Source organism: Wolffia australiana, chromosome 7 (assembly GCF_029677425.1).
Source record: "Wolffia australiana isolate 7733 chromosome 7, ASM2967742v1".
Lineage (NCBI taxonomy): Eukaryota > Viridiplantae > Streptophyta > Magnoliopsida > Alismatales > Araceae > Wolffia > Wolffia australiana.
In genome coordinates, this window is record NC_135841.1 from 16,973,140 (window position 1) to 16,995,705 (window position 22,566).

The following is a 22,566-nucleotide window of genomic DNA, read 5'->3' on the forward strand; positions in this document are numbered from 1 at the left end:
TTCGATTTTTAAAATTTTCATTCCACGGTTCGAATATAGGAAATCATTTGGAAAAAGTTATAAGGCTGTAAAACATTTAAATTCAATTCATAGTACCTAGCGATCAAGCGGAAGCTTCTGAATAAAACTTTGGGCATAGCCTCTTCTTTTTCATTCCCTTTTTAAATCCTATTTTGATTAAAAAATATACCAGGTGGTTGAAATAAGAAGTTATTTCCTAATCTATTAACGTTTTCTAGATGGTCTTCATTAATTGAGGGTTGAAAATGAAAGAGAAGTAGAGGGCTATCCCACTATGGGAAATCTTGTTCATCCTCGTGGAATATAAGAATATATGATTTGTCTTATTTTGCTTAAGTGGGTGCATTCGTCTGGACATAATGCACACACCTTCACATCTATTCATCACATGCATCATCAATCATCCATATTAATCATATTTATAACCTACACATCACCAATTCGTATCTAATTTATTCATTATCCTCATTTGGTGTACCGAATTATTCCATTAATTTCTATCCAGATATAAAGATTTCATATATGTATTTTTAAATAGTATCCTTTTCAGCCCAATGTATTATTAATTATATGCTAGTTGTTATTAACAGACAATTGGTTTTACAAATCTCATATGAAGGTCTAAGAATTTCATTGGGAGGAGTATGTGCTACCCTAAATCATGGATTTGTAGTTTACCTATAATGTTGAGAGGAAAATTTCAGGTCAAATTTATTAAGCTTATTTTCTTGGTAATTTTACACTTTTTTCATTGGACTTATCTGTGGATATTAATATCCTTCACGTGGATTGGGTTACATATACTCTTGAAAAAAAGAAGCTCAAAAGCTGGAGGACTAGATCGACACATTAGTTTTTACATCAAAGGAAGGACGGATTGTCTCAAATAATATCTTTAATATTTTATACAGCTGTATAAAATATCGATACTTAGTAGTAATATATCGATACTCCTCTATTTTTTTTTTGAAATGTATGTGTATCACTTTTAGTTTATTCAATATTTACAAAAATATTTTTTTAAAATTTAACTTAGCTTAAAGTTGCAGCATTATTTCCTTCCTGGAAAATACTGGTTTAAATCCGTCGAGTGTATTTCAAATTTGTATCTATATGTAAAAGTAAATTCTGATGTTTCTTAATCACAAAATAGGATGTATTCTTTTATTGTTTTGAATCAAACATAAATTATACAGGAATGCTCTTATGCTATGTGAATAAAGTGTAACAACTTAGCTTGAAGACTATTTGTTTGCTTGACAATATGCTCACGTTCCATGCTTTTTTTTAACTCTGCAGCTAGAATCTTAGAGTATGAAGTTTTCAGTTCATTTTTTCAAATTAAAAACATTCATTTGTGTATTGAACAACAGAATTATGTATTTCAAGTGTATCAAGTTGCTTTAGTCAACAGCTTTCAGGCCTATGAGTAGTATCATTAGTATCAATGCTTTCAAACCTACTTAGGAAGTTTATGAGTTTATTGTAAATGTTTTGAGTATTACGTGGGGTGGATAATTAATTATTGTCTTAAGTTTAGACACTTTTGTTTAACATGCCTTCTTTATCCTTGAGCCATTCAGTATTGTATCCCAACTTATCTCACCCGCAAACAAAGTACTTTTACCTTGCATGGGTGACACCATACCAGTCTATAGTCTCCCTTAAGGAAACCACTAGGACTCAATTTATTTCCTGATTTACTGTTCACACGTTTATTATACATTTGTCCACAGTGCATCAAAATTTCTCCAGCACATACAAGAACTGTCCGATTCAAGCTTCATTTTTTTGGAGTTCTACACGAGAGTATAATAATTTCCACTAGACCTCAGACTAACTCCATGAGATTACCGCAACACTCCGAACAATCCGTCCAGTCTGCATTTGTTTCAATAGTTTTACTTCCCCATCGCTCTCACAACTATCCATATAAATATGCTTTAGTTGTCCCTAATACTAATTCCAGAAGTATTATAGACATTACTTCTACAGTATTTCCTTAATCGTTAGATTGTAATTTTTATTCCACTAGACCTCCCAGATTCTCATGAATCAAAACCAATTCATTCTTCAATGTTACAGACAATCAACTTGATAATTCAAGTATTAGATGAAAAAAGGTAAATATAACTGCAGGCATGGATATTCAAATAGAGTATTCTATGTCATGACAATTTATGGTCTAATATCTATAATTCAAAGTTGCAGATATAATTAATTTAAGGTCTGATGTTTTCGATTGAGAATTACACATGAAAAAAATCATGATCTGATATTTTAGTATACCGAACTTATATAAGCTAAATACAAGAATGTTTAATAAAGAAAACTGGATATTATTTTTATAGCCGACATTTCACGTTATATCAGATATTTAAATAGTTATTTAATTGACAGATATTAAAGAGGCCCTAAGGTAGTATATTAAATCATAAATAGATAACAATGCAGTTCTGATTTATGACTGAATTCAAAATTGGAATTCACAATCATTTTTTAAGTACTTACTGCTAAATCAACCGTCACTGGAAAATAAATTTGCATATTTTTCATATTTAATTAAATTAATAGGTAACATATTATTACGATTTAAAATCCAAAGGTTTAGCAAAAAAATGGATTTAAAGATAATATTTGGTTGTGTCGAAAATGCATGAGGCCAAATGCTGTGGCGTAAAGACTTTGTGATTCCAATTAGATTTTGAATTATATGGTTGAATATCTTGGTTTAACTACTTCACAAACATATTTTACACTCAAATATCATTTAATTCACTTCAAGAAGGGTCATATTTGAGTTCAATACTGAAAGTATCGTGATGCATCTAGCAGCTCCACCCAATTTTCTTTGTTGAACCATAAAAAATGTCATAAATTCTCTTCAAGTATAGTATTCACACTGATGAGGGACCATCTAGCTTCGAAGGCCCTATCTTGACCAGCTCATCGAGAGAGGGATGATGAGCTCAACTCAGCTATTAAAGCACTCAAATATTTGATTTTATTTTTCTCTTTTATTTCTTATTTTGTAGTCCTTGTATGTGTGGCCACGTACGTGTCATGTATGTTTTTTCGAACGTGTTTGGTGCCATGTATGGAGATATAGTTTCATATCTTGATAGCTTATCTGAGAATGTCCAAAAACACTTATCTTAGAATATGGTATCATATTTTTATATGTTTCACATTACAGCCTTGTTCCACCATTGGATGCCTCCAACTACCATCTGCTTAGTTCAGGGGTTTCTTGAATGGTACGATCTCCCTTTGTTGGGTTCTAGAGGCCTCGATATCGATAAACAATTCGCAATAATTCACAGAGGAAGACTTGAACGAATCGAACTGCATCAACAAAACTATTAAAACGAGTACCTTTACACATATCGCATCTATGATTTCTTGGATCCTGGAGCGAGCCAAGTGGAGCTACTCAAATTTTCAGCCTCTAGATGTATCCATGCAATCTTTGACACATCGGATCTCCTCCTTCTCATTGACGAGCCCCGTTCTTTGTCCGTCGGCATTGTTACAACGTCCCGATCACATCGAGGATGGAGAGGGGGTGCTGGGAGATAGGAGAAGAAGGGAAAAGGCCCCTGAACAATTCTGGCCTGGGTTAATTTTGTTGAGGGTCTTCTACTATTTATACTAAGTGGGAATTTTTCATAAAAACCCCCAAAACTTAAGTATATCTTTCGACGTCCAAAAGACCATCTGCGTGTGACCCTCTAGGCCCATGTATCACTTTAGTTAATGACTCCCATGGCCCAATAGATTTTATTGGCCTTTCAAATTAATTAACTATATCATCATATAGATTAATTAATGTCGGATTGATTTAACCCAATCGATAGGTCGAGTCTCCAACACGTGTGGTGCCAAGCTACACCTCGTATCCTAGAAGATACAAAGGAGTGTGTATTGACTCACTCATGGAACCTGTTCGTCATCAGTTACTTTGTATGTATAATCCCTCATCCACTTTATCCTCATTGGACGACTTAGGGTATGGTCAACTGTCAAACTCTAATTGGTCATCTAAGTTAGTACTGATGCATTCAGAAATCATTGGAGAACTCTTATCCGATATTTCACTACCTTGGCCAAGGACTTCATGGCATCGTCTTCCTTGAGCTACCACCTCTTATGCAGAGGATGGACGATCCCATCTTGACCACACAATTGCCTTCGTGAGCTTCTTGATGTACTTGAACTAAGACTGTTTAGAATCCCATGATTAGAGACTCGTTGGCCATAGCCAAATTACAACCGTCTATCCACAAGACGTCTTTGTTGTCTCAAGTATAAGGACCACTTACATAACCATGATGTGAATCAACCTGATTGACAGTTCGGTATAATACCATTCAGGAATTCGTTCGAATCCATTCATAGAACTCTTTCCACTAAAGAGCACCCACTATCTATCCTTAGTGTCTCCACACTAATGGCTACGGGAATGGCCATACTCATCATATGGGTGGGGCTAGATAGTGTTATTCTATCCGGATACTTCGATGTCCTTCTTGCGTATCCTTCAAATAGGAATGTTTAGAACACATGCTTAAAGACTAGTAATCTCCGTATTACGATCTCATCATAATTCACCAAGTCCGATCATGTATTTACGGACTTCATTATAAGCATCACACGTGCACCATAATGAATATGTTTAACCAATGAACATCGGACAAGATGTGGAATGTGTGATTGGGTTGGCAGCCACATATATTTCCATCAACCTTATCACCCCAATGGCATGGACGGATTCAAGAAGAAAAATAACCCAACGATTGAAGATTGTTCACAATGAAGAAAAGAGAGATAGAACCAAAAGAGAAGTACAGAACTGGTCTAGAGGAGAGGGTAACTTGAACAGATGAGATCAACCCTAATCTGTCCCCGTTGGGATTGAGAGGATCTTTCAGCACCCTTCACGTGCTTCAGCCCCGACGCCTTCCATCCCTTTTTGCTTCCTCTAAGAACCCTTCTTATTTCTTGGGTCAAAACTGACCTAGGGACCTTCACACGTGGCCTAAGGATGCGGCCATCGCCATCTTCACACGTGGCTTGAGGACATGGCCATCGGTTTCATCCTTTGTTTTTTCCTCTTTTCCAACTAGGTGTGAGTGAGTTGTGTATCACTGAAATACTGCCAACACATCATAGGCCAAGATCTATTAGTTCACCAAACCCAACTGAGGCAAGCATTTTTTAATTAAATCTAGAAAATTCACCAAATTTCCAAAATTTTGGATAAACTATTTTAAAATAGAAGCAGTATTTTATCATTTTAAATATTGAATTAGTTTCATTTCGTTTTTACTGAAATTGACTCCTAAAAATCATAAAAACATATAAATATAAAAAAAAACATCTAACAAATGAAAATTACTTTTAGATTATTTTATATTTAATGAACATTTACTTTTTTATTACCTCGCTTTATGAATCCAGGTGTTTGTTTAAGTTTTGTATATAAGGTGTTATGATTTTTTTTCTTAAATCAGAACCTTAAAATGACATTTGAGCTCAAGTTTATGGTGTCTCACTAACGTCGATGTCATCGGCTCAAATCCCTTGCCTCATGTCACTAGCCTCATGAGCCCCAGCGTCGCCCCATGCCTCTAATGCAGTCATTATTGTTTGCCCGTCCCAATACCGGTATCAAATTAGGACGGATGTTGTATAGGATACCGAAAATCAAATTTTAGTCGTCCATTTTTTTCGATATCCGGATATTGGATATTGATATCGGATATCGGTTGCTAAAGTACCGATATCCAATATCGATATATGTCGCGATGTCATTATCCGCCTCCGTCTCTCGAGGAGGATGATGATATCGAATGTCGGGCGTGGATATCGGATTTTGATATCCAAGTTAGAGATGATATCTAAAAATATAGTTAACCCATAATTATTCACCGGTCAGAATGGATCAACATGGGCAAGTGGGTAATTGGGGAGATTTTTGATTGATTAAGTGGCTCGTTTAGTATATACAGCTGAATCTTTTCAATTTCTTCCATATGGGATAACAGGATTCAGAGTTTAACATCAAACTCCTGATCCTTTTATCTCATATGGAAGAAAATAGAAAGTTTCAGCTCTATTTAGTGGACAATGTGTTAGTATATAGAATAACCAACAAATATAAGGGGTTTTAAATATAGCGACTATAGATTAAAATACTATTTTTCATTTAATACATAGTCCGACTAATTTAATATATACTGAGAAAATTTTCTACTTTCTTCCTTGTGGGATAACAGGATTCGGAGTTCACATTAAACTTCGAATCATGTTATCCTATATGAAAAAAATAAAAATTGTGAACTTTATATAGTAACTGAGGTTGAAAATAGATCAAAAGCCTACGACATTGATGTACATTAGTCATTGAATGTGATGATAAAATTTATCTTTCTGTCGATGCCGGATATCGATATCCGGATATCAGTTCCGATATCCGGATATCAAAATCGGATATCCGATATCAGATACCCATTTCGTCCTTACCCCCCCCCCCCCAAATCCGTCATCGATATCCGTCTAGACCTAAAGGACAGATATCGACCCATAGCTGATATCCGATATCAGACACCGTCCCAGTTTTTTTCTGGATATCAGATATCGATTGTCCGATATCGGCTATCGGACGGATATCAGTTGGACAATCACTAGCTGTCATCTCTAGCTCTCATATTTAAACCTGGAATAAAACTGAAACTCCTCAATTTATATCTCTAAATATGTTTCATAGGTCAAATTCAACATACCAAATATCTTAAGAGATACAAACAATAAAACATCTGAATTTAAGGGAGTTAAATGTTTAAATATCCATTATCCACTTCCAAAATTGGATAGTAGAAATGATAACTAATTACATATGAAATGCCTGCCGATAATGATTTATATAATAGATATCGTACAAAAAATTTCCATTAACTGACATCCATTTTGGATTTGATATTTTGCATAGAAGCACCCATATTTTACATCATGCTTATTTGAATGAATAAATGTTCCTTATTATGTACTGCATTCTACTCAACACTCTTAACTACTTCTTCACAAGGTATATTCTGGAGTTATCCCACTAAGTCCCGCATTACTTTTTTATAGTTTGAACTTGCCTCGTGATTCCTTTTTGTATAATTATTCTTTGTATACCTCCAAACTTACCCACCTCTAATATTCCATCTTGGCCATGTATTGAGAATATCACAGAAACTTATTCTGAAAAAACTTAATGACCAGAGTCCTCTTCATCAATGAGGCCAAATGCTCTTCTATCCAAACTGGACATTGAAGATCTTTCAGAATTCAAATAAGAATATCAAAAGCCAACTTAACCCACAACCATCCTCTCGCCATGTGTCTAACGTTGGCCTTGAGAGATAATCTTGATCTTACTAGTTACTCTACAGTTTCTAAAATTACTCTGGAAGAAAGTTTTCATGGATACATTTGAATTTGCTATTCTAAAATAAAACATGGCCACTAATTCTGTGTTATTCCAATCATCATACCATTAGATATAATTTTCTAGACATGAGCGCATAGAAACCATGACTATTGGCAAAAGGATATAGCTAACAAGAAGTGATTTTATTATTTCGAGATATTTTTCACTTCATTTAAGATTACAAAAATTAAAACTCGTCTCTTAACAGCTATTAGTCATCATGGGCACATCAATCAGTAAGATGTGTCTATTGCATTTCTTCATGATGACTTATCTGAAACAACATCTACAGAAAAACCTCAAGGCTTCCAGGATTGTGATATTCTGATCATGATTGAGAGCAGATTCATTTCCATCGATGAGATCCAAAACTGATAGATCCTTTATAAAAAAACCAAAGTCTGAATTTTCAGTATTTCTCTCATTTATGTTGATTATAATCATTCCTAAAACTGATTTCATCCAAATCAGCAGTTAATCTTGTGTTTTATGCCAGAAAAAAAGTGGAAATTGATTTCCATTTTTTTAGTGAAAGGGTACAAATAAGGAATTTCACATCCAATTTGTCTCAAGTAATAGTCAGCTGGGAAACATTCTACTAAATCTCAGTTTTTTTTAAGTTGAGAGACAAGCTTAACCGTGCTCTGCAGATGAGTTTGTGGGAGTGTGTTAATGATGAAAGAGGATGACTCGTGCCAAATTGTCCGTGTGTTATAACGACTACAATGGCCACGTGGAGTATCGTCCAATCAGAAATAACATAATTCAACCATTAAGATAAACAATATATGTGTCTACAAGAAAAGGATAAACAATATATGTGTCTACGAAAAAAGGATAAACAATATATGTGTCTACAAAAAATGATAGGCAATATATGCGTCTACAATGGCCACTTGGAGTATCGTCCAAACAGAAACAACATAACTAAACCATCAAGATAAACAACATATGTGTCAAATCTAGCAGTAGTATTACATCTAGAATACGTGCGCATGTAGTTGTTAGGATTAAATATATGATAGGAACACAAATCTAGTGGTTAAGATTAAATATAATAATCAGGACTGACAAAACGAGTGGATACGATTTTTAAAAACTTTCTTGAAATTTTAGTGTTACAATTTGAAGTGACGTATGTCAAATTACCACTAGTACTAGCGCTAAGTTTCTTCAAAAAAAAAAAGTATTAGAGCTAAGTTTCTACTTTTCGGCAATGGTGGCAAGGAATACGATAAAACAAATTTTTAAAAGCGATTTCAAGTCATTTACATTAACACTGTAGCATTTTAAACTCATTTCCAACCACCACAGTAGTCAGTATTTAACGTCTAAAGTCACCTTTATCCAAACTTACTAACTTCATTTAAAATCTATTGTTCTCAACTCCTTACTGCAAGTTCCTACGAAAGTACTTTACACTTCATATCCTAATCAAGTATTTTACACCTTTTATTATCCAGTCCAAAAATTCGTATTCAAGTTTTTTTCACGAAGTCCATCATTCAGACGCCATTCAAAGTTTCATGACATCGATAACGGCGATCTATCCGGATGTTGTTCAATTTTCACATGCATGGAAGTGAAGGAGGAAAACTAATCGATCCCCCCCACTATTCAATTTTATGGTAACAATCAAACTGGACTCTCAAATTTCCAAGGTCAGATTCAAGGTGAGTTTTCTAGGAGTCTGAGGATCATGAGTAGAAGAACAAATAATGTAATATATAATTTCATTCTCCAGTCAACCAAAATGATCACGTAATTTACAAGTTATCCACGCCCACATACCTTGTTCAACGAATCCAAGACGCTTTGAAGAGGGAGGTCATCCACAAGCACGACTTTCTCTCTAGACTTCGAGCCAGAGCCAATCGACAGCTGCCTCTTCTTCACTCCTAAAACCTTCAACAGAAAGAAACAATCGCACCAGAGAATTAACAACCAGATAGTACAAAGAAAAGATGGATATCTTCGCCCTAAAACAAATCACCGAAATCAATGCAATAAAGCTAAAAAAACAGTGAACATCGAAGAGAATTTGCCGGTAAACAGAAGAAAATGAGAGCGCAGGACAGACCGAGGAAATAAACTCCAACAAAGCGGCGTTTGCCTCTCCGTCTCTCGCCGGGGCGTCAATCTGCACGCTCAACGCGTCATCGTCGAAATCTAGCCAAAACCGTGAAGGAAAGGATCGTCACTCCTCAAGGAAATCAAAGAAGTCGTTGCGAGGAAGATCAAATCGTACCAGTGATCGACGCGATCTTTGAACCCGGCTTGGCGTGAACGGTAATGGCGGCAGTCGTAGGCGACACTAGACGAAGAGAACGCGGGACGTGAGAATTCCCCTTCTCGTCGCCATCGCTCTTCTCCTTCCTCCTCTTCAAAGGCGCCATGCCTTCACCCAGTTCGCGATTTTGCCCCTTATTTATAGATCCAATGGCCCGGATGACTGGTCTACGTCATCCGTCCCGTCCTTGGCTTGGTCCGTGACGTCACTTTTTTGGTGGACGGGACGGGACGGGCCTGCTGCTGTCCGTTCAGTCAACATTTTATTTCCTCTGGACCATTACCTGTCCAAAAATTGTCATCGTCACCATTCCGTTATCAGAACAGAAGAGAGAGCAAGCTAGTGAGAGAGAGAGAGAAGACAGAAAGCATGATAAATACAGAGAGAGAAAGTGAGAAGGAGAGAGAAAGAGAACACGTATGAAGAGATCTTCTAAGTCATCAAACAAAGGATAACAAAGATACAAGTATGGAGAGATGGCTGAGGAGGAGAGAGGGATAGCACAGATAGAAACTGGATTCAGTCATTGAAAATACCCTTAATTATAGGGGATTCAGGGCTGGAAAACTTCTAAGTGTCTTCTAAAAAGCAGGCTACAACCAACTATGTGTAAGGTTCTAAATATTGTTTTTAAATGTTGCATTTTTAATGCTTTGACATTCTCAACGTTGACCTCTAATGATTCCATTCTGCTGACTTCATCATTCCCAACAATTAAGTAAGATAGAGAGACCAAGATTAAAGGAGACAGAGAGTGAGCAAGCGAGCAAGAGAGAGAGAGAGACAGATAGAAAAAGTAGGATAGCAAGAGAGGCATAGAGAAAAAGAGAGCAATAGAAACAGAAGGAAATAGATAGTGAGAAAGTAAGCGTGAGAAAGATATAGGGAGCGAGCATGAGAGAGAGAGAAATCTGGACTGTCCCCTTATACATAAGTCATTTGGATCCTCGTCCACATCAAGAATAATCGTCGTGGCTGCTGTCCCCATCAATGATAGCCACCATCCCTATTGATGATGATTGACATCCCTAGAGACAACTATCATGGCCATCATCCCCATTGATGGGAGTGGTCATTCTCGTTGTCCATGTGGAGAACCATGGTTTTGCTCGTCCTCCTTGTTGATGATGGTCATCGTCCCCATCAATGGTGATTGTTGTCCCAGTTGAAGAAGACTGGTGTGGTTGTTGTCCCCATTGGTCATGACTATCACGGTTGACGGCTGTGTCAACAATAGTCGTCGTCCCTATCATGATCTTCATCTCGTTGATATTATCTGCCATGGTTGTTGTCTCTGTTGATGATGATGGTCATAGTAGTCACTGTCCTCGTGATCAATATTTATTATCTTTGAGGACAGCACCCATTGTCCTGAGCAATGAAAGATGTCATCCTCATCAACAGCAGTCATCGTGCACGTCGTTCTAGTTGAAGATGATCATCACCCCATCAACTATGGCCATTCCTAAGAGAATGACTGTTGTGGTTGTCATCCCCATTGACAGCCTTATTATTCCAAATCAGTCATCCTCTGTCATCCATTTTCATTTGCTTCATTAGTCATACGTTGTCTCGCGCAAATGATCGATGACGAAAATGACTCCATCCAACCATCCATCAATTGGTCGAGATGATGAAAAATGATGAGTCATACACTTCTGAGGGCGGTCTGGCATCCATCCAACAAGCCTAGTGTTCTTCGTCAACTGGGATGCATCATCTCAAACCATTTGGGAAAATGTCATTTTAATTTTAAAAAGGCACGTCACAATCAATCAATTACTATAAAGTAACCTTCTGATTATGACTGCTATACAGCTGATGGATTACAGTGAACCAATGTCGTAGCATCCCCCTTCATACTAGTTTCCATCTCCAAGGGTGTAGCCTTGATCTCCTCGATCATGGGATGCGTGTCATCCCCACCGTAGAATGAATGGACCCTCTTCTCCACCTCAATCCAACTACACCCACCCCGCTTCTTCATCCTCTTCTTAACCATCGCCTCCCTCACCTGCAGGCACTCCTCCCACATCCCCGCGCCAGCCAAGATGTTCGCCATCGTCACACAACTCGCCGAGTCCTCCCCCTCGAGCCGGGTCAACTCGCGCAAAGCCTCCCTCCCCATACCCACATTCTTATGCAGTTTGCACGCGCTAAGCAGAGTTTGCCACGAGCCAACAAAACTACACCGTTCCTCTACCACGACCTCTCTCGCCTCCTCCAACCTCCCCGCTCTTCCCAGAACATCAACCATGCAGGCAACATGCTCCGGTTTGACACTGACCCGGTCTTCTCGCTTCAGCCGGGAGTAGAACCGGTGGCAGTCGTCGACCAGCCCAGCGTGGCTGCAGCACGAGAGCAAGGCCAAGAAAGTCACCTCGTCAGGCTCAACTCCCTCTCTCTCCATCTCCTCAAACAATGAGATGGCTTCCGGGGCTCGGCCCAATTTCCCAAGCCCATCTATAGCAGCAGTCCAGGAAATCAGGTTCCGGGCCGGCATCTCATTGAAGAACTGGGCTGCCTCTTCTGCTAGCCCGCACTTGAAGTACATGTCAAGGATAGAGTTGGCGACTGAGACGTCCAATCCAGAGGGCAGCTTGACAGAGTGGGCATGCAATTGCCTGCCTTGGATGGCCATAGCCAAGTCGGCAAACAAACCCATCAAGGTAGAGAGGAGAAAGCCGTCGGTCTGGGCTCCAGACCTTCTGCTCTGAGTAAAAACCTCCATGGCCAGGCTAACGAGCCCACCATGGCAGTACCCGGCGACCATGGCAGTGAACAGAACAGGGGTTTTCTCAGTAATTCGATCGAACACCTTCCTCGCCTCAGAGACAAGCCCAGTCTTCCAGTAAACATCGACGAGAGCCCCAGCGAGAATCTGGTTTTCAGGCCGATCCAGGCCGCTAACGATGATAGCAGCGTGGGTCTGCACGCCGGCCGCGGCCGCGCGCAGGCCGCTGCAGGCCTTCAGCAAGCTGGAGAAGGTGAACTCATCTGGGAATGCCTCCTCTCTTCTACGCATTTCATCGAACAAGTTAACCGCGCCGGAGAAATCGCCGTTCAGAGCCAACCCCGCTATCATGGCGTTCCAGGTGATGAGATTCTTAAAGGGCATGGCTTTGAACATCTTCTTCGCCTCCTCGATCAGCCCGGAAGTGGAGTACACGTGAGAGATTGAATTGCCCACAACGGGATGGGCTTCGAAGCCGGTCTTGAGGCAGAGGGCGTGAGAGATCATGCCGAGACGGGGGGAGTTGGAAAAGCCGCAGGCTTTGAGATGGGTGGAGAGGGCGAACTCGTTGGGTCGAAGGCCGGAGCAGAGCATCTCCCGGAAATGACCCAGAGACTTATGGAAGAAGCCCATTTGAAGGTGGCCGGCCATGAACACGGTCCAGGAGACGATGCTCTTGTGGGGCATTCCGTAGAACACGTTGGTGGCTTGGGGGAGGCTGCCGCAGCGGCAGTACATGTCGACGAGATCGTTGGAGAGAATGAGGTCGGAGTCGAGGCCGGCTTTTGTGAGAGCGGCGTGGATTTGGAGGCCGCCTTGGAAGGCGCGGCTCTTGGAGCAGGCTCGGAGGAGGTGGGCGAGGTTCTGTCTCTCCATCTTCTCCGGTGCCAGAGGTTGGTTGATCGCATCATCTTCTTCCTGCTCTTGTAACTGGAGACCCGAGTTTGTATAGTCTTTGCCCTGGTCTTCCCAGTTTCATGGCTCCTGAAGTCAAAGAAACTTACCTTGAATGCAAGGCGCCTGAAGAAACAAATCTTAGTGGCAAGAAATTCATCTTCATGTTAGAAATTCAATCGGTCCATTATATTTATAGTGCACAGACAAAAAACTCATCCCGTCCGCGAGGTGGGATAAAAAAATTGTCCTGTCTGCGAGGTTGGGTGAAAAAATCATCCCATCCGCGAGGTTAGACGAAGAAACTGTCCACTCGGACGAAAAAACCTTCCCGTCCGGAGGTCTTGGACGAAAAAGCTGTCATGTCAAGCATCCCTGGACTGATTCTGGATGCCGGACGGGACAATCTTCATCCCGTCCATCCATCATCTACGTCCAGGACTATCCAGAACTATAATTACATTGTTGAGAAACTTTGAATGTCTAGATCAAGTTGAAGGTTTCCTTGCGCTTACACGTGTGAAGAGATTCAAACGCCATAAGATCCAAACAACGATTTCGTCTGGACTTTATCTAAAGTTATCATTTGCAAACTATAAATGGGTTTTAATTAGAAGATCCATTAATTGTGGGGAACATGGTTACTAGCTTAATGCCGTAGATTATGATGGGGTTATAACCACCAGGTGGAGGGCTGATGCTCATTACCAGGTGGAGAAAGGCTTTAGTAGCTCCCGAAAACCAGAGAAGCTCAAAGGTTGTTTCTTGTATGTTTAATCATGTTACTCACTTTGTGTTTTGGCCATGATACGTGTTGATGAGGAATTTAGACCCTGAGACTGATTATAATGCCTGAAAGTACCCTATGCAGAAAAAGTGGCAATTAATATTGATATATTTCGGGTGTGCATGGATAAGGGATTAGGACACAATGTGGATGATGGATTGACTGTGATAGTAGGTCACTACATGTATCCAACTAGGGAAATTTGAGCCCTAAAGAACTTCAAGCACATGAAAAAGCAACGGATCCAAGATTTTTAGTTGAGATTTAATTTTATAAAATGAGAAAAAACATTTATTATAATTATGATCACGTGCCCAAGTCAAGCCTTTATCAACCAAATAATACTTGAAAAAATCAACCACAAAGTTCTTCTTAAAAGCATATGCATCAAACAACATAATGGCATGTTCGGTTCTTTGGCGTGCTTTATCATTGGAATGAATAAATCCAAATCAAATTGGATTAAAGCAAAACCTTAATGATGATCTTATAACCTTGTGTGGAACTGTTTCCATTAATAATTACTGCTTGGGATAATATCTTCAAGATGTTAATTTTTTGGCAGCTAGATGTTTCCACATGATCGATGTGATGTTAGATCTCCTCTTAAACTTCTTCAATTGTCCTCGTAAATCTACTGGATTTTGTCCCTATTAACTCTCACTCAATAGATGAAGTATTTTGAGAATAAGAGAAGAAAAGGGGGGTCACCTTTCAAACGATTATATTTTGACTATGATACATCAGTAAATGATCATGGAATTCTAAACACTTAGTTCAGGTGCATTAAGAAGTTCATGAAGATGATTGAGTGATTAAGATGGGGCTTTTGGCCTCCGTACAAGAGGACGCAGCTCAAGGAAGACGATGTGATGAAGTCCTTGTCCATGACAGTGAAATATCGGAGTAGAGTTCTCTGATGATTTTCCAAACACCTCAATACTAACTCGGATGAACGATTAGGGTTTGATAGTTAACCATACCCTAAGTCATCCAAGGAGCATCAAGTGGATAAGGGACTATACATACACAGTAATCGATAATGTACAGGTTTTATGAGTGAGTCAATGTACACTCCTTTGCATCTTCAAGGCATCGGATGTAGCTCGGCACCCCACGTATTGGGGACTCGACCTATCGATTGGGTGAAATCAATATTACATTAATTTATCTATATGATGATATAGTTAATTAATTTGAAAAACTAAATAGGGTTGTTGGGCCAATAGAGTCATTAATTAGACTCATACACGGGCCTAGAGAGTCACATGAAAATAGTCTTATTGACGTCGAAATATATCTTGAAAGTTTAAGGATTTTATAAAAAAATACCCACTTAGTATAAATAGGGGAAGGCCTTGAATGGAATTCACCAAGGCCAAAAACGTTTTGGGCTCTTCCCCTTTGTCTCCCTTCTCCCCTTAGCTACTCTCCATTCCTGTTGTAATAAGGATGACATAACGATGATGATACGGCATGAACGACGTTCGTAGAGGTAATGAGGAGATTCTATGTGTCAAGGATTAAGTGAATATGTCTAGAGGCTACAAACATGAGCATCTTAACACATCTCAATCGAGGATCAAAGAAATCACAAATGCAATTCAAGACCACATGATTCAATTCATTAGTTTTGTAGATGTCATTTTGATTTCCTTTCAAGTTTTTTATTGCAAGGAATCACTTGTGTTTCATCCAGATCAAGGCCCGATAATCCAACACATAGATTTTATGCATGTGAACCTCTAATCCCATGTACCAGCATAGGTAATAACTTTAATATCCCACTCACATTTTTCCAACCTTATTAGGTACCTATATGTACATATATTAATTAATTAAGGATACTTTAACCCAGTTTGATGGCGCAGCACCGCCGGACACCATCGAGCCGTCACGCGAGGAGCCACCGTCGTCACCGAGCCCGCCACCGGCACGTGTCCAGCCGACACGACGAGCCGCCGCAGCAACGCGCGACCCCGAGTTCAGATACTCGGCATGACGCACGCGCCACTTCATCATCGGAGCACCCCACTTATCCTTATCTTTTCTTATATTTACTTTTGTTCTCTTTTCTTATCTTTTGTCATCGTCGTTTCACTTGTTGTCGTGTAGTGAGGGGAAGAGCCCATATGAGGACATCTTCCCCTCCCATGGGCCTGACAAGCCTCTTTTTTTTCCTTTTTTTATTTTCCCCTTTTTATTTTCCTTTTCCTTCCTTGTTTGTTGTTCAAAGGGGCCCCATCTTCACCCATTATATAAGTGGGGGGGGTGGGCGCCCAAGGGAGACACTCTTGAATTTTCTATGAAAGTCATAACGTGTTTTTAGAATTTGAAGAGTCACGATCGTGAGAGGAAGAAGAAGAAAGAAGAAGAAGACGGAAGAAGAAGAAGAAGAAGGAGGAGAAGGGAGAAGGAAGAAGAAGGAGGAGGAAAGAGAGAGAGAAGGGTGCGCCGCTGCCCGCGCCGACCTCGCCGCCTCCGCGCCAATCTCGTTGGCGCGCCGATCTCGCCACCGCCGCACTGACCTTGCCGCCAACCCGCCAGGTCGCCGCCAACGTCCTGCTCTGCCATCGACCCCGCTCAGCCATAAGCCGCCGCCCACGCACCTCGCCGCCGTCCTCCTGCCACCACCGGCTGCTCCAACCGTCGTCGTCGCTCCCGTTCCCACCGGCCGCCACAATCACCGCCCGACCGCGGGGTCTGCTTGCCGCCGGCGAGCGACCAAGTCCGACCAGCTACGACGCCTCCCGTTGGCTTCCCCGACTGCCGCCGCTCGCCAGCGCTCGCCGCCCGCGATCCTGTGCGCCACCTCAACCGCGCGCCGCACCAGTCATGCATCGCGTTTGTCTGAGCTCCGCACCGCCTGTGCGTACGCCTGCAGTGCGCTGCGGATACAGCTATATGCGATGCGGAGTCAGAGACGTGCTGTTGGCGACCACAGCCAGGCTCTGATACCAGTTTGATGCCGGATGTCGTCAAGACGTCATCCGGTCATCACCGAGGGTAGGGCTCGGTATCGAATCAAGATCACGATCGGACAACGATGGTCAGCGTCGTCCGATGATGCTAGTGGGCAGGTATGAATGATGACGTGCAATGCGAAAGTTCCTACGTGTGTGCGAAAAAGACGATGAATGCGGATGCAGCTATATGCGATGTGGATTACACTTAGTTCTAGGTGCATATTATACATTATTTTTCATTAAAAATAAAATACAAAAATTACCTATTGAGTCCTAATTTATTGAATTTATTTATTTTGAGACTAATCCCACTTAATTCTCTTGAATCAAGTATATAATTCTTATTATTTTCTTACTGTTTTATTGAAATGTAGGATTTAGGCAAACAAAGTAATTAATTTTGGATGCAAATGGGAGATAATGAGAAGCCTCAGCCATGATGTTTATCATTTTTTCATTCATCATTCTATTTTACCATCATTCATCCACATCCACTCACATCCATTCACCCATCTCATCATCATATCTTCTTATTCATCTTCTACATCTATTATCAATTCACATTTTCATTAATCGCACTCTCACATTTCCATGTAATCTATCTAGATACTCCTATCTATTTCTCATATAATTATTCTGACATTTTCATTTAATCTTCTAGTTTATATGTACTTCCTCTCATCCCTTGTCTTTTTTAATTGGCAAAAACACAGTGCTAGGTACAACCAACCCAAAGGTTATGCTTGTAGATCGATCCACCCATACCCTAGACACCACCCATGGAGATTTTCTAGGTCTAAGGTTGAGTGTTTGTCAGAGTTTATTGGCATAGAGTGAGTGTAAATATCCCAATTACACACAAACCCTACTCACCCACGCCTATGATGCAAATGGAAAAAGATACAATGGTGATATATATAAACTAGGAGACCTCACGCTGCAGGTCGTGGAGGGGACCTCAGGCGCATGCAGCTCATTCCTATCCCTTGGATTTCATGATGCATGAAGTAGGTACATTCTCCGCGCCATCATCAAGTGTCACTATAGAGGTCCACGAAGGGTACATGATGAAGGCAACTTGTGTAGTAATTTTTAATGTCGTTGCAATTTTTAATTTGCCTAATATCGAAAAAATTTGATAAAACATATTAACTCACTCAGATGTATAGTTATAGTAAGGTCGTCTGCACAGGGACTGGCCTTTAGAGGTACATTTAATACTTGAGTAGTTAAGGGGTGTTACTAATAATAAAAATGAAGATGGTGAATAGCAGAAGATAAGTAGTTAGTAAGTGATAAAAAATTAAGTATAGGAGAACTAGATGTGAGAGAATATCAGATATTACTTATATATTATATATAATAGAAATAATAAAGAAGTGAGAGATGGATCAAGAGTTGAGTAATTTTAGTATAAGTAATGGTATAAGTAGAGAAGTTTAATAAGATATATTAACAGTAAATTTCTATGAATAGAGGATAGGGGTTTACTTAATTAATAGTATGCCTGCCTTTGGGTGTTTAGTTTGGAGTCTTCTCTTTTGTTTTTTTTATCAAACAAAATCCAAGACTTTGATTGGTTTCTTGAGTAAAAAGGGTCTAACGCCAAAGGTTGGTATTTGATGGTGCAGCACGGCCCGTAGCCCCAGAAGCGTCTTCGGACACGTCACCCTCACCCTCGACATCACCATCGGCACGCATTCAGCCCGCCTGGCAAGCCAAGGCGACGGTACGAACGCCCGGATTCAAGTATTCCGGGTAAAGGGCATCTTATCTTCGTTATTTTGCTCATCATATTCGTCCATGTTTTAGTTCGTAGTTCGTCGTTTGTCGTTTAAATTCTGTTACATGTCATGTGTAACGAGGGAGATCCATACTATAAGGATCCCCCTCGACGTCGTCCATCTCCCCCCCCCCTTCTCTTCTTCTTGTTGGTCTTGTTTTTAGGGTTTGGACCCATGTTGTAAGGGTCATCCACGTTCACCTATAAAAGGTAGCGTGGATGACCTAATTTTCCACCTTGTTTTTGTTTTGAAGAAGAATTTGCAGAATCGAAGGGTCGCCGACGTAGAGAACGGAGAACAGAAGAAGAAGGAGAGGAGGAGGAAGAAGGAGAAGAGGAAGGTGAAAGGAGAGGAGAGGATTGCCGCCGCCACCGCCCAAGCCGCCGCCTTGCCCACCTCCCCCGCGCCAGCCCCGCCGCAGCGCCACTTCACAGCCAGTGCTCTGCGCTGACTTGCCGCAGTCGTGCTACTGCTGACCGCCCTGCACCGCTCGTGCTGCACTGACACGCCGCGGCCACCTTGTTACACTGCTCGGCGCAGTTCGTGCCACGCTGCTCCGCCGCCGTCGCTGTGATGCGAAACGCCGACGGCCGAGATCGAGCGGCGCATTTCACGTCACAGGAATAATGATGATATGATGCAAACACAATGAGATTTTATGATCGAGCAGTTAAGACACAAGGAGATAACGCGATGGACGGTGACGATCACCAAATAGATTGATCCGAAAGTCAGACTCCCAATGACCCTCAAGACCACTAGACGTCTAGACGAGAGGGGCGTCTAACGGCCCTGATAAGTTCGGAATTTAAAGATCAAGTGACAGACCGTCTACCTCAAGAAAGTCCTGCTCTCACAACAGTGGCTGTTCCTAATCCGTCGTCGAGTGATGAGTTGCGACAGAGGACGCGATAGCGGAGGACGGCACTGGAACAGGTAATAATACTGGTTAAGGATGGAGAGGAGACGAGCTGACCTTAGAATATGTAGTCCACGGCGTATCGAAGACGGGCGTAGAGACAGCGTTCCAGGGACGGATTCGTCTTGTCGTAGGCCGGAATGCTGGGAGGGATCAACGTGGCTTGGCGCAAGTGACGGGGCGGCACCGGTCGCGACTGGCAGTGGCGGTAGCGCAGAGCCACGGTACAGGGCAGAACGGCGGCGCAGGGCGGGTTGATGACGCGGGGCGAAGCCTCGGCACGGCGTGGAGCCACAGCGCGCGGCAGAACTCGCGGCGCGCGGTCGGATCACGGCTGGGCGCGAGTCCACGGCGCTGGCGGAGCCGCAGCACGGCGCGGGAGTCATGGCGCGGAATGGGTCCGCGGCGCGGCGTGGGGTCGCGGCACTGAGCGGGTCCCCGACGCGGGCGGTGATGCGGGGTGGTCGGGAATCGGGGTTCGGGGCGGGGCGGCAATGGGAGAAGTGGCGGTCGAATCAAGAAGGGGGTGGGGGGGGGAAGCCAAAGGGTGATGCAAGAATGGGGTGGTTATGGTCAAGAACGATGGAAGATGGTGGGGAATGGTCAAGAACGATGAGGGTGAAGAGGAAGATTCAAGAAACGATGGAAAGTGGTGGAGGATGGTCAAGAACGATGAGGGTGAAGAGGAAGATTCAAGAAACGATGGAGGGATGAAGGATGGGGAGATGGACGGGTAGAGCCAAGAACCTGGCGTGGTGAGTTCTTGGTGGGTCGCGGGTGGGTCGCGGGTGGTTCTCCTCGTTGGAGATGATTTCCCGAATGCAGCGCGGCGCCGTAGTCGTCGCGAACCTTCGAGGACGCCCAGAGTGATCTCGATGGGTGCTCTCTCGATTCTTGATTTCAACAGCTTCTTGAAAATCTTTAACGTACCGGAGTGATCTCGACGGTACGGTTGAACACGTCACGCCCGGAGTGATCTCGACGGTACGGTTGAACACGTCACGCCCGGAGTGATCTCGACGGACAGGACGTGGGCTCTAATCCTCGAAGTGGTCTCGACGAAGACGTGGGGCTAGCCAAACTCCCTACGCTACGACTACGATAGGGGGAAGATTCTTGAAACAATTTCAATTCAAAAACTTCCAAATGTTCCTTGGGCATGCCCTCCCCTTATATAGGGAGGAGGGGTGCCGAGAGAACGTGGGGAGAGATCGAACCGTCGTGAAACGTGGTTCGGTCTCTCCTTACAAATTCAAATACAATTCTAAAATATAAAATCAAAGACGAGGATGGGCCCTACGATAATGGCCCAATCCATAATTCGGAAAAAAATACAACATGATGATGAAAATAATAAAATGGTAAAGCCTTGCTTACCCGGAGTACTTAAACCCCGGATGACGGACGTCGACTCGAGCGCCTCGGCGTGGCTGGTGGCGCGTCATCATGGCATCCTCGGGTGGCGTCGTCGTCGCTGAGCCGCCATCTGCTGGATGGTCCTCCATCACGCTGTGATCATACCCTGGCCGCGCCGAGCCATCCTTCCCCACCTTGCGGACCGCCGTGACGCCAGCGTGACTGCTCCGCCCCGCGACGCCGCCATGGTGATCATACCCCGGCCATCGCACGCTCGCGTTTCATGCGTGCACGTGCACCGCCGCCGACCGTTCGCCCGCCGTCCGACGCCCTCGCCTCTCGACTGTATCTTCGTCCCTTCGACGTTCGTGCGCCTCCCTTCATCCTCAGGCCGAGGAAGCCGTTGGGAACCGCCGTGTCGTGCCGCCATGCCCCCCCACCAACTCGCCCCTCCGCACTGCGCCCGCCACGCCACGCCCGCTTCGACCATCGCGTCGCGGCGCGCGCCCGCGCCTGCGCGCCCGCCAACCGCTACGTCGCTCGCGCGCAAGAAGGCGATGTGGCATTTTTTGGTCCATTTAAATACAGGAATCACTTTCCAATGATTGCGGGCGGAGGACGCGGACAACCACGTGTCAGAATACAATCGAAGAAGGCGGAAAATGAGAAAAATAATGCCGGCCAATCAGAAAATGCCAATTTTTGAGATATTTTTAAGAGAGATAAAAGATCCAACGGTGGAGATTAAGCACCAGTAAAACCTTGATATCTTGAGATCTAGACGTCCGATTGGGCTGACATTTTGAGGGCATGTTTGTCTTTTTCCCCTCTACATTCTCTGTGAAAAATTGGATCTTTAAATAGAGGTCCATAAAAGGGAAAAATCCACTTTTTGAAGTTCTCTCCAAGGATTTGGTCAGGAAAGACACAAGAGTTGCTTTGGAAGTCGACAGTTCTTGATTCTGCACTCAAATCTGCAAGTTTTTTATTTGTATTTCAACCTTCTTCTTGAACGATTCTAAAACGCCAAGGCATGGGCAAAATGTACATGCCCTGGAAGTGGATTTGAATAAAATTAGCACTGCATTATGATTCTGATTCAAGATCTGGTTTTTAATCTTTAATTCTACATCAATTTTGAACATTTTTGCATTATTAGATTTTTTAATTTAAGGTCGGATTTCACCTTTTCCCCCAATTTCTTCACTTTCTCTCTCTAGGTTAATTTATCTAGTTTCTCTCTCTATATTTCAATTTTTATTGTTTGGAAATTTAACTTAATATATAAAAAACCTAAAAAAAATTGATTCAAAAATTCATTCATCTTGAAGTCCAATT

General features: G+C 42.2%; 2 protein-coding genes across 3 annotated transcripts; both read right to left on the minus strand.

Moving 5' to 3' along the window:
• Positions 1–9,202: 9,202 nt before the first annotated feature.
• Positions 9,203–9,909, minus strand: LOC144705538 (uncharacterized). Of its 2 annotated transcripts, none has more exons than XM_078578278.1 (3): positions 9,747–9,909; positions 9,579–9,667; positions 9,203–9,396 (listed from the first exon to the last, which is right to left on the minus strand). In XM_078578278.1, the coding sequence occupies exons 1-3, from the start codon at positions 9,892–9,894 to the stop codon at positions 9,391–9,393; spliced, it is 243 nt and encodes an 80-aa protein (XP_078434404.1). In that variant the 5' UTR covers positions 9,895–9,909; the 3' UTR covers positions 9,203–9,390. The 2 variants fall into 2 exon arrangements, with proteins under 2 accessions (XP_078434404.1, XP_078434403.1); XM_078578277.1 differs by having other exon boundaries at positions 9,203–9,403.
• Positions 9,910–11,471: 1,562 nt separating this feature from the next.
• Positions 11,472–13,565, minus strand: LOC144706102 (putative pentatricopeptide repeat-containing protein At3g15130). Its single transcript, XM_078579000.1, has one exon. The coding sequence runs from the start codon at positions 13,396–13,398 to the stop codon at positions 11,599–11,601; it is 1,800 nt and encodes a 599-aa protein (XP_078435126.1). The 5' UTR covers positions 13,399–13,565; the 3' UTR covers positions 11,472–11,598.
• Positions 13,566–22,566: the final 9,001 nt, after the last annotated feature.

Bases quoted from the DNA above. Each gene is read 5' to 3' on its own strand.
- LOC144705538 (XM_078578277.1), bottom strand. From the start codon at position 9,894: ATGGCGCCTTTGAAGAGGAGGAAGGAGAAGAGCGATGGCGACGAGAAG. The intron at 9,668-9,746 runs GTACGATTTGAT...GGTTTTGGCTAG, and splicing joins AAAGATCGCGTCGATCACTG to ATTTCGACGATGACGCGTTG. The intron at 9,404-9,578 runs GTCTGTCCTGCG...TTTCTGTTGAAG, and splicing joins TGTTGGAGTTTATTTCCTCG to GTTTTAGGAGTGAAGAAGAG.
- LOC144706102 (XM_078579000.1), bottom strand. From the start codon at position 13,398: ATGGAGAGACAGAACCTCGCCCACCTCCTCCGAGCCTGCTCCAAGAGC.